The 13350-nt window shown below is 36.6% G+C and overlaps 2 protein-coding genes across 2 annotated transcripts; one reads left to right on the plus strand and one right to left on the minus strand.

Annotated features, from left to right (window-relative positions):
• The first annotated feature begins 1372 nt into the window (after positions 1-1372).
• On the plus strand, positions 1373-1965 carry LOC148190591 (uncharacterized). Its single transcript, XM_088102780.1, has 2 exons — positions 1373-1586; positions 1663-1965. Exons 1-2 carry the CDS (start codon positions 1410-1412, stop codon positions 1963-1965), a joined length of 480 nt encoding a protein of 159 aa, XP_087958906.1. The 5' UTR covers positions 1373-1409.
• A 373-nt stretch (positions 1966-2338) lies between these two features.
• Positions 2339-4231, minus strand: LOC148190592 (uncharacterized). Its single transcript, XM_088102776.1, has 4 exons — positions 3704-4231; positions 3397-3620; positions 3046-3303; positions 2339-2951 (listed from the first exon to the last, which is right to left on the minus strand). The coding sequence occupies exons 1-4, from the start codon at positions 4229-4231 to the stop codon at positions 2429-2431; spliced, it is 1533 nt and encodes a 510-aa protein (XP_087958902.1). The 3' UTR covers positions 2339-2428.
• Between the last annotated feature and the right edge of the window lie 9119 nt (positions 4232-13350).

Consider the following 13350-nt stretch of genomic DNA (forward strand, 5'->3'; position numbering starts at 1 on the left):
TGTCATAATAATTTTTTAAAATTAAAAGAAATAAATAAGGGTGTAAAATTTGATTTTTTTTTTTGTATATTTTATTATTATTATAATCTTTAAAATGAATATTAAGAAAAAAAATCTTTTGATACACTTAAATTTTTTAATTCATTTAATATTATTTTAATTACTTTTTCTTTTTAGAAAAATATTAAATTTATATTTTTATTATCATTTTATCTTTACATCTGTGTCAAGGTAAAAGTGTATTATTAGAAAACTGAATTTATTCTGTTGTTAATTTTTATAAAATAATAATATTTTAATAATAATTTTTTATTATAATTTAATATTATTTATATGTCATTTTATGATTAATTTATATTAATATTTATAATTATTATTATTATTAATTATGATATAATTTTGAACAAATTACCTAATATCATATAAATAATATTAAAATGGTTTAAACCCTCCCTTGGTCCTCATTTGTATGAAAATCTCATTTGGGTCCTCAAGTTTTTTTCTGTCTCAATTGGGTCATATTTTTTGTAAAAGTGAGCACATTGTACCATAACAGTTAAGTGGTGTGAGACGGCGTTAAATTGGTGTGAGTTGAATTTTTCCATTTACGGACGTGGCATTGTGCATTAAAATTGACTGTTTGTTGTGTTTTATCCACGTAGGCTACGAAGCCCTAACATTTAGGGTGTGTTCACTTGGGAGTGATTGGGGGAGAGTGATTGAGTGGATTGAGGGGATTTGAGAAGAATTTTTTTGTGTTTATTTGAGTAGATTTGGAGGTAATTGAGAGTGGATTTAGAGGTAAAGTTTGTGAGAATTAGTGTAGGATTTGATTGATGTGACAAATAAAAAAATTTGTTTAATTGATAAAAATTAAAGATTACCAAAATACCCCTAATTATTAAAATGATATAAAATGATACTTATTAATATTATATTTAATTGTTAAAATATTTATAAAGAATAAAAAATGAAAGTTAATAATAATAATATATTATTATTATTATTATTATTTATTATTATAATTTATTATTATTATTATTATTATTATTAATATTCATGTTCAAGCTAAAAATCCATTTCAATCAAATACATTACATAAAGGGTAAAATTGAAATTTTGTGACAATTCCTTGCAAATCTGCGCTGGACAGGAAGGATTGAAAATTTACTTCATCCCGCAAATCTCCTCCTTTCATCGCCCGCAAATTCATAGAAACGAACATAAAATTCATTTCAAATCCATCGTTGCAAATCATCAACAACAGTAAATACCTTAAAGTGAACACGCCTTAAGGCATCCATCTCATCCAAAGTATATTCTCCTGTTGGAGAGGATCGTGTTTCGTGTTGGTGAACCAGAGCTGGTGTCTTACGTCTTGGGCAAGCACTGTTGAGGAGGTGGTAAGGATGTCTCGTTCATCTTCCTCTTGCCAATGTTTGGGTTCGGCCATGCAACGCAGTAGTGGCAGTGTTAGGAGCTTCGATGGAAACCCAAGATGCCTCTGTGGTCACAGTGCAGTGTTTCGTACTGCGAGAACCCCTAAGAACAAGGGGAAAAAATTCTGGGGTTGCCCTAACTTCAAGGTCAGTTTCATATCACAATAAATCTATGTCTATTTATTTGGGTTTTGACGAAGGTGTGTGTGTTGGTGTTGAACAGGGTGGGAGTGGAGAATTGGTTGGTTGCAACTTCTTCAAGTGGTGCATTGACGAAGGAAATGAAGGAAAATGGCTGAATGTAGAAGAAAGGACTGATAGTGAAAGAACTGAAGAAGTGGGTGTGATGAGCATGGAAGACAGTGTGTTGCAAATGGAAGGAACATATTGTCCAAAGATCAGACTGGGTTGTATAGAGAAAAGTTTAGTTAAGTTAGATAAGTGGTTTAAATTGTTGGTGGGGATGATCTTTGTCATATTTGTTTTGAATGTAATTGTATTAGCAATGTTGGTGAAAGTTGGTTGATGCTGTGTCATCTGTCATCAGATTTCAAACTTGGGTTATATGTAATGTGTTTTTTAATGTTATCAGACTTGAAACTTGGCTTATATGTAATGTGTGTTTTATTAATGTTGGTGAGTTATTACAGTGATAATGTGTGTCATTTAATTTCATTTAATTGTATTGTTACTTTAAGTGGAATAATGATAAAGCAATGACTAATAGTAATGAGAAATGAAAGTAATGAAATAAGTTGATGAGTGATAACAAAATTGGGCAGTGATCACTTTCTGATAACCACAAACATTGTCTTAGATGATAACAGAAGCTGTTCAAAATGATAACAACATTGTCTTACATATCCAAAATACATCATAACAATACATTTGCACAGACTGTGTTCAAAATGATAGAGCAAACATTTGCTACAAAATATAAATTTAGGATCAGTACACACTGTGTTCAGTACATTAGATCATTGATTACATCATTCATCAGATAAAGGCATAGTTGCTGGAGGTTGGGTGACTTGAGAAGATTGGGCTGTAGGAACCTCTACTGTTGGAGGTCTTTGTGGACAGCCTTTTCTGTTGTGTCCAAGTTCTTTGCAGATGGCACATGTTTTCCTCTGCCCACCCTTTCTTAATTCACTGTTATTCTTCTTCAACTCCCACTCCTCTAGTCTTCGTTTCTTCTTGGGCCTTCCTGGCATTGTCCTCTTCTTTGGTGGTAATATATCTGCATAGGGTGTAACATCCCAGACATGTTGTCCATTGATAGGGTTAATTATTGTGTTGTAAGTCTCTTCATAAGTAGACTTCCTAAACCAGTGGCCAATGTATTCTTCTGCATTTATATTCAAAAATTTCATTGCAGTGATGGCATGAGTACACGGAATGCCAGTAATTGCCCATTTTCTACATGTGCAGTCCATGTTGTCAATATTCACAACAAATTGCTGACCAAATTCTGAAAGATGTTTCACTTCAAATAATTTTTCTCTTGACCACCTATATGTAATACACAATTCAAAACACAATTAGATGGATCACTATAAATGGAAAGAAAGTTAACATGAATGGAAACACACATCATAAAAGTTACCTTGGTAACCAATATCTAGTTAACCAGGACTCCTTCTGAAATCTGTTAAAAACCTTGGGGCAGATTGAACCTTGATATGATGTGATCTTTGTCCTGTTGGCAGCCCATCTCTTCATTATGTAAACCCTTATGTCTTCTAACATGCTAATAATAGGCTTAGACCTACTATCAACTAGCACACTATTAAAGCCCTCACACATGTTGTTGACAAGAGTGTCACATTGTGATCTAGAGGTGAATCTAGATCTTGACCAAAACCTGGGATAAGTGAATATAACTAGTCAAGTATGTGTCATGGCAAGCAAATATTGAAATATTTAAGAGTTAATAATTAGAAGACTTAATGCATACCTAGGTGGGATGGCAAGCAGATATTTAAATGCGTCTAAATTTATGTCTCTAATATTCCTCATTTCAGTCTCCCATTGTTGTGGGTGTGTTGCTGTTGCTGCCCGCCACATCAGACGTTTAAGGTTTTTTCCAGGAAATTTTTTTCTGAAGTTTGAATATAAATGCCTAACACAAAATCTTTGTTCTACACCAGGTAGAAGATCCTGGATTGCTGGCAAAAGACCCTGACATATTCAACATATTGTAATTAACATTTGTTTAATGAAGATATTCAGTTATATGTACAACATATTGAACATTCACTGACCTTTTGTTGGTCTGAAATAAATGTGCATCCTGCACATACAGCTGCCCCACCAAGGTCCTCAATAAGGTGCTCCAAGAACCAAGTCCAGGAGTCTTTGTTTTCTACCTCAACAATAGCATATGCTATGGGCATCATTTGGTCGTTTCCATCTCTTCCCACTGCTGTTAGTAACTCCCCTCCATACTTGCTTTTCAGAAAGCATCCATCCAAGCCAATAATAGGTCTACAACAAATGAAGCTATCCTTGCATGCCTTCAAGCATGCATAAAATCTTTGGAATATGACCTCACCATTACTGTTATCAACTTTAATTTGTACTGTTGTTCCTGGATTTGTTTTCAGCAGCTCATGACCATAATCGTGAAGTCTTCTATATTGATCTTTGAATGATCCTTCAACCTTATCTCTTGCCATTGCTCTTGCCCTAAACGCCATATTTCTTGAAATTCCTACATTCCATTTCCTAGTAACTTTGTCCCTAATGTCCCTGACCTCATTGTAGGATTTTTCTCTCACAGTTTTCTCCATCCTTTGACTCAACCACTTTAAAGTCATCAACTTAACATTGAAATCTCTACTACAGTTGTGGTTATCAAACACTTTCTCAGTTGCCATGACTGACATCAGTCCTAAAGGAACAATACGCATACCATTTACAATTTCCACTTCCACCCAAGCACTTGACAGAAATCCTTTTCTTGTCATTCTTAATAAATTTTAAACTTCTCCCATTACTTAGTGCATAAGTCCTTATGGCATCTGTGAATTCATTTTTCTCAGCAAAATAGGTTCCTACTTCCCATTTATAACCCACCAAAGTTTTAGGCATACTAAAAGTGGGAAACCTTATCTTAGTCCTCACATGATTGTCCTCACTATCTGATCCACTAAACAACTCCTCTGATAACCACTCATTGTCAGACAACCCACACATATCATGAATAAATTCATTATCTGTTGACCGTTCAGACTCAAGTAAGGCACTGGAAGCTTGTTCTCCCACATTTCCTTTAGAAGTCCCAATGTCACAATGCACGCTGACATCAATTAGACTTCCTTCACTTCTATCTACATCTTCGTCCTCAGACTCTGCCTGATGTGCATCACCCTCACTGTCTTCTACATCATCATCCTCTTCATAATCCTCTAGCTCAAAATCATCTACATCATGTACCTCAGCTTCCTCTACATGATGGATCTCAACATCCTCACCATCACCCTCATAGGCATCACTATGATCCTCACCTTCACCCTCATACCCATCACCTTCACCCTCATGGGCATCACTATGATCCTCACCATCACCCTCACCCTCACCCATTTTTGTACCACCATCACTATGATCCTGACCATCACCCTCACCCTCACCCTCACCCTCAACCATTTTTACCAACATCACTATGATCCTCACCATCACCCTCATACCCATCACCTTCACCCTCATGGGCATCATCCTCACCCTCAACCATTTTTCTTCCTACTGCAGTATGATCCAGACCATCACCATCCTGGGCATCCCCCTCACCCTCCACCATTTCTGTTCCAACTTCAGTATGGACCTCACCATCACCCTCATGGGTATCCCCCTCACCCTCCACCATTTCTATTACAACTTCAGTATGGACCTCACCATCACCCTCATGGGTATCCCCCTCACCCTCACCCTCCACCATTTCTGTTCTAAGTTGACCATCACGAACAACCTCAACCTCAACCTCCTCCACTTGTCTTGCAACATCACCTCATCATCAACTTGACCACCAACCCAATCAATCATTTCTATTTTCTGGTTCCATCATATTATGAACCACATACAGATGAATTCATCATTTAACCTAGCAATGTTCAACATGTGCATGGCATCCCTATCATCAGTTAAAATTCTAACCTATCTGGGTGCACAGACTGACCTCCTAAACCGTACCATAACTCTTTGATGTCCATATGACCTAATTCTTTGACTGACGCTACTATGCCAAAATAGCTAAACAAGTCTGGATCACAAGACCATTCTGCTCTCTCTCCTTCAAATTTTAAGTTCCCATTATCATCACTCACAAAATTTCCAGAATGGTGGACCACCACCTAATACGTTCCTCATCCATATCAACAACTTCCTTTATAACCTGTACATTATGGGGGTTAACAACTGTTTCGAATATTACAGTGCTACAACTACGGAAACACTCACTCACTAACTAAAAACACTCACACCGACAAAGACAGGGGGACAGAGAACAAAGTAACATCCCCACTAACGAAACACTCATAGACAGGGGACCACTACAACTGATAAATAATTCAAGAAACAAAATTCGGGACCACAATGTGTAAACTACAATGTAACAATTGAACATGCAAAATGGGGACCACAAAGCATTATAAAAATTCATACAGACCAAGACAAAAACCCAATTGTCGAAGACCACAAATCACACTTATGCACTGAAACAGAAAACCAAAGACGAAACGAAGTATCTTACCTTAGTCGCGTCAACTATTAGCTGGCCTCTTCGTCTTGTTCAAGATTCGAGTTCTTGTTCGTCCTCCGCTTCGTCTCGCAACAACGAAATTAAATCCCCAATTCCAATTTTCAAATCCCTAATTCTGATATACCTAATATGAATAAAGGGTACTTATGCCACATCAGCACTATTTTTTTAAACAAAACAGTCCACGTAAGAAACCCTAAACACATCACCACATTCTCTGTGCACCAGCTCACACCAATTTAACGCCGTCTCACACCACTTAACGGTTATGGTACAATGTGCTCACTTTTACAAAAAATATGACCCAATTGAGACAGAAAAAAACTTGAGGACCCAAATGAGATTTTCATACAAACTTGAGGACCAAGGGAGGGTTTAAACCTATTAAAATATTATAAAAAAGATGTTATCAAATTATCATGTCGTTTTTATAATAGTTCGAAGAGTCCGGTCCACAATCTTATGGAAGAATGCACAGGACGTGATGATGAGGGTCATAAATAAGTAATAAAGGCACGGACAGAGACGGGACACGTGGCAGTGAACAATCCTGTGCGGGCAGTGCATGGGCTATACGTTACCGACTATTGCTGGTGCGGAGTTCCTGGAAGCGGTGCGTAATTTTGTTAAATGGAAGCTGTGCGTAATTTTGAAAATATATTGGAGATAAAAAAGAAAAATATATTTAAGTTATATTTAATCTCAGTTTCTAAATGATACATCATGAAGTATATCATAGGTTTAATCCTTTTCGACATCCCTATTTATGTACGAATATCTCAATTGGGTCCTCGTTTTCTAAAGTGTATCAAAATGGTCCTTAATTTTGAAAATTGATATCAATTGAGTCCTTTCCGTTAAGTTGGCTGGACGGCGTTAAAAAAATTGATGAGTGGATGCTGAGATGACGAACGAACGCTCGTCCACCAGCGAACGAACGCTCGTCGACCACCGAACGAACGGTCGTCCAGTGTGGAACGAACGGTCGTCCAGTAGTAAGAGGTCGACGAGCGTTTGTTCTCTAGTGGACGAGCGTTCGTTCGCTGGTGGACGAGCGTTCGTTCGCTGGTGGACGAGCGTTCGTTCGCTGGTGGACGAGCGTTCGTTCGCTGGTGGACGAGCGTTCGTTCGTCATCTTTGCATCCACTCATCAATTTTTTTAACGCCGTCCAGCCAACTTAACGGAAAGGACTCAATTGATATCAATTTTCAAAATTAAGGACCATTTTGATACACTTTAAAAAACGAGGACCCAATTAAGACATTCGTACATAAATAGGGATGTCGAAAAGGATTAAACCTATATCATAATAGAAAACCATCTTTCTATTCATTATGTGATTATTTATTCACATTTAATTTTACATTAAATATTTATATATATTAATGTAAAATTAAAGACAAGATAAAATTAAATTAAACTTAAATTTAATGTTTATATTGTGTATGTTTTAAATGATTATAATAAAAATAATAAATACAGATTAAAACATAACTAGATAAATTATCAACAGTGTATAATAGTGACTATTAATTTCCCAAACATTAGTGTTATAAGTAGGAAGGAAACTCTCCCAGTCTTTGTTTAGGGTTTGTTTTGGTACATTAGTTTTATATTTATTAAAGTTAATATTAATTTAAATATATTTTTCTCTCAATTCTTTTATACATATTTTATAGATAAAATTGATTGAAACTTCAAGTTCTGTAACATCTCAAAAATACAGTAAACACCATATAGTAGAATTAATTACATTTAATGATAACCAAATCAGTCTTAATTAACGAAAGCTAAGGTTCAGGCCGAACGGCCTTACAAGAAGTTAATTACAAAACCACGCTCGACCTAAGCATACCCAACCGACGATTTACAAAACATACCGAACGGTCTAATAATATAAATGTCGTTCTAAAAGCAGTACAATGAAATATCTAATCTAAACATATAACCTAACGTCTACTGTTCGGACTTCACTTCAACTTCCACCAGGTTTGCATCCTCCAAATTTTCTTCTTCCAGCGTTTCCTCAAGTAACGCCTCCCCATATGCTCACATCCACACGGATGATCATCGCATAGACAAGACGAAAGTACAATGACGATCGACAACGCAAAGAAAAACGAAAGGGTAAGCTTATTGAATTTAATTCAAGTAAATCACACATTTCATAAACATATCAATCAGATCAATAATTCCTAAGCATATAATTTAACTCATTCAATTTCTCAATCAATTCCTGATACTAGATAGACCGTCCGGACTGTATGAATCTTGTGTAGCTACTACGTTCGTGCACCTGGGTGATGTAATAACTGAAATTCTCCTCAGTTGCCACCCGAGAGGTTAGTCTGTTCCGTCCAAAGTAACCCTAAGGACTAGGACCTCCTGCCGTTCCCACACATGACATACTCCCTCTACGTGAGGACGAGTACTCACGAAACATCAGGATGAACGTCGGCTAAGCTTTGTCCACATTCATACATTACGAAAATCTCAACTTCCATCCAAGAGTCGTTCCTCCCTGGAACGCTCGTTCAAATTCCACAACCATAAATTCATCTCAAATACCATTCATTCTTTATACTCTTACACTTTAGTGATATTACCATCTTTCATTTCACTTTCATAAAATGACGAACGTTCAGCTCTCTTCAATATGAGAACGAATGTTAACACGATACAGAATAACCCTCGTTTCTGAACAGAAAGAAACGAACATTTTTCCAATGACGGACGTTGTGACCGATTGAATCAGTTAAATGAACTGATTCTAGAACGATTCAATGATACTTATAATAATTTAAGTACATAACTATAGATAGAATCCAAGTGGATAGAAACACCGTAAGGTGTTTAAATAATGATACAAAGTACGATTTAATTAACGATACCAACCACCAGTCAATGACCGAACGCGGTAAGGGATATTTATTGATGTTTTGGACGAACGCTATTTGCACTAGTTTGTCGATTCAGTATAAGAACGAACGTTCGGTATAAGACCGAGCGTCGTACATAACGTACGCTCTGGGTCGAGACCCATCGCTGTTTAAAATTATGGAAAGAGGGATTTATATAAGACGAGATGGTAAAGTTATATTTTTAACAAAATGACTATGTGTCCGAATATGTATTTTCAAGCTTCTCAGATTCTCACACAACACTCAGGATATCTACGTTTGACCGAACGCTCAAACGTAAGACTAATTTAAGAGGCGTTCTTCCTCAGCTGGAATCTTTTCCGAATGAAAGAATTCTATTTATCAAAAGAGTTACTAAGAATACCGAACGGTCAAGGACCGTTCGATAACGAACGTTCATTATCATAGAATTTCATAATCAAAATCTCTCTTACAGTAATTCATTTTCCAGTATAAACTCTCATACATTTAACTACTCATACCATAGCACATTTCATAATTTTCATATATCATCTCATCATCAAAATCATATACCAAAGATCAAATAATACAGATTTCATGCTTCATAAAATCATATAACTTCATACATCACAACACAATACAAGAATTAAACTTAATAAGCTTCCCTTACCTGGATTCGTGACTGAAACGTCTAATAATTTGACTCGTCCACAACAGTTTTCTACCCTCAACGATTCTCTTAAGTTCTTCACTAAATCTAACCAAAAGAAATGTAGAAGAATTTAGCTGATACCCTTGCATGCAGCCAACTGTTGGTTTGCATGTAACTCAGAAACGAGCGTCCAGAGTCGAGAGACTTACCGGTTTCAGAACTGGGATCTATTCGGTTCAGATTGAAGCTCTCAACTCCGAGGATGCTCCTACGGTTTCTGAATACGAATCGGAGAAGATAATGGTGAGTTACATTAGAGAGAAGGTAGAGTTTCTAGAGAGAAGGTGGAGGAATTTGAAAGTTAGAATCTTGGGGAAGAAGAAGAAGCATGCAGAAGAGTGGGAATGGGAAGAGGGTTTTCTGAAAAATCATTTCCCTTCCCACGTAGGACGAGCGTCCATTCTCCTGCTGCCACTTGTACTCCACTAACTGATTCCAGATTATCATTTAACGACACCTGTCGTCCGTGTGCAAAGTTTGGGTGCGTTTTTAATGAAATCCGACAGGGTTTTGGGCGCATTAAATGCGATTTAACAGGTGGGGTTTGGGGTGTATAATTACGGGTATTACAAGTTCCAAAATAAATAATATCTTAAATATGTTAATTAATTCTAACAATATTATCTCAAACTTACAATATCATTTTAAAAAAATGAATTTTAAATTAATTTAATTTTATAAAATTAATATATAAAATTTACATCCATTCATATATTATAAATTCATTTTACTTTTAATCTTTTGGTTGATTCCACCATTACATTTTAGAAAATTGGTGAAAATTTAAACAAAATTTATTAATATTAATCTTTTGGTTGATTCCACCATTACATTCTTATCCCAATTTATTTTTGTTGTTGGGGAGAATGTAAAGTGTCAGACCTCGGAAAATGTAAAATACCCCACCTGTGTACTTTCATTATTACACCCAAAAACCCTTCTGCAGTGCATTAAAAACGCACTTCCATACTCTCTGCATTCTCGCCAAGTGTCACGATGGAAGGTTCGGAAGTCAGTTAGTGGAGTGCAGGTGTCAGCAGAAGAATGCACGACCGTTTGGACGTGGGGCAAACAAAATTAATTTTCTGAAAAACCTGCCACACTCTTCTGCATGCACCTTCACCTTCCAAACTCTGATCTCCATTTTTCTCCTCCTTTTCTCTAGAAAACATTTCCCTTCTCTCTACTGCAACTCACTCTTCTCTGCTCCGATCATTGTTCAGGCACCGTAGAAGTATTCCCGTCGTCTTGAGCTTTCACCTGAACCGAACAGTTTAGAGTTCTGAAACCGGTAAGTCCATTTCCCTTCAACTGTTCGTTCTTATGAACATGCACGCCCAACTCTGGGTGCATGAGTTCTTAAGTTAAATACTGAACCATTTTTCCATCTGTCTTTGATGTTGATTCATAGAGTAGTAAGCGTTGCGGGTAGAAGGAAATTGTAGTTGGCAAGTCAAGTTGCAAACTTAGGACGAACGTTCACATTAGAGGTAAGGGAAGCTTATTAATTTAATTCATATGTTGTTGTATGCTTACTGGAAATGAATGCATGTTGTTGCACGAGTGAATGTATGTATTCAGTATGAGTATGATGCATGATGGTTGATGAGTATGAAGTATGTGAATGTGAAAATGAGTTATTAATCTGAAGTATGAAGTATTGATATGGATGCTATAAAGTCTGAAAATTTATAATTGATGTAAAGTATAAAGTATGAACTGGTATATGGAAAACTTAAGTTGAAAATAGTTATAAATTTGAATATGAACTTCTTACTATGATTATGTACGTTCGTTATCGAACGGTCCTCTACCGTTCGATTTTCTAGTAGACTGGTCAAAATGGAATTCTTTCATTTGGGAAGAACTCTGATCGAGGACGAGCGTCCTCATGTGAAAGTACTATCTTGGAGCGTTTGGCTCAGATTAATCGTATCCTAATCTTCGAAATAAAGTAATAAAAATATATATCTTGTATTTTAAGAATTGTAGCGCTCGGTCTTACACCTAGCGTTCGTAATAAGTAGCGCTCGGTCTTACACCCAGCGTACGTCATAACTAGTGTTCGGTCTTATACCGAACGTTCGGATTCGTCTTTAAATATTATACGTGTGGAAATAGCGTACGTTCAACTTCAGTAGAATCTTCTTACCGCGTTCGGTCATAGACTGGCAGTCGGTCTCTATAATAGAATTATTTCGTTATGGTTCTGAAATCGTCTTGTGGTGGTTTTATCCATTGATTCCGGCCTAGAGTCCTGTACTTAAATTATTCTTTGAGTATTGATCTAATCTTCCGAGAGTCAGTTCACTCAACTGATTCAAATGGTAAATAACGTTCGTCAGAAGTGATGCGTATTGGTAGTCAAACTTATTCGGTTCTGGAACGAAGGATATCGTTCTCTTTCCTCACGTAAGAAGACTGAACGTTCGTTATTTTATGAACTTGGAATGGAATACGAAAATGAAAATAAAGTGAAATATTATAAATAATGAACGGTTTATGAGATGAAATAAATGATGGTGGATTTTGAACGAGTGTTCCAAGGAGGAACGACTCTATACTTTGAATATGGAAAGTTGTACAGTATGACTGTGGTAAAGCTGCTGATGGCAGTTCATCCTGATGTTCCGTGAGTGCTCGTCCTCAAGTAGAGGGGAGTAGGTCATGTGTGGGAACGGCAGGAGGTCCTAGTCCCTAGGAGTACTTTGGACTGATAGGGCTAACCTCGGGTGGCAGCTGTTGAGTGTTTCCCAGTTACTACATCACCCGGGTGCACGAACGCCTGTAGATACATAGATTCATACAGTCTGGACGGTCTGTCTTATGAGAGTTTTGGATGGTTATTTCTGTGTTGATATATTCTTGTATTGTCAATCCCACAACTCCATAATTTTCAAAACAATTACTCCACAATCAAATCTACAACAAAACAAGTCCAACATAGCAAGTATGATATTTAACATATCAATTATACAATAAAATATTATATTTACAAAAATCAACATTACAAACATACTTGTTTGGTTGGATTGGAGTATGCAAGTGTTGTACCTCCAATGATGGTTTCTTGTCTTCCGAACAATTCAACAAATGTCCAAAAATCAATGCAAGATTATGTGCCTGGAAACAACATACTTCCCTTATAAATTTGTAATTACAAAGTAAACATCAATTACTATACATACAATGAAATTGTCAATCTTTTGTCGTTCTTTTCTTTTGTGCCCAAAAGAGTCCAGTGCAAACATTTCCAATGATGGAATCTTCACAACATCTATACAAATCAGTAACACAACAAAATCCACTTGGGAGACATTTCATACATAACCAAAACCATCCACAAACAACATCATGCATGTATTAAACCTTCATTCCACTGAAATAAAAAAAAAACGAACCTTGAGTGAACACGAGGTGTGGCGGTTGGAACACAGACGAAGAAAAAGGTGTGGGTGGGACCCTAAACCCGAAAAACCCCTCTTTTTGGTCCACCGAACAGTCCACACTCCGGCGACACTCCGGCGATGCTTCGGCGGCACTCCGGGACAGGGACGGAA

Source organism: Vigna umbellata, unplaced genomic scaffold, assembly GCF_029865625.1.
Source record: "Vigna umbellata cultivar VRB3 unplaced genomic scaffold, Vumbellata_1.0 scaffold_722, whole genome shotgun sequence".
In the NCBI taxonomy this organism is placed as follows: domain Eukaryota; kingdom Viridiplantae; phylum Streptophyta; class Magnoliopsida; order Fabales; family Fabaceae; genus Vigna; species Vigna umbellata.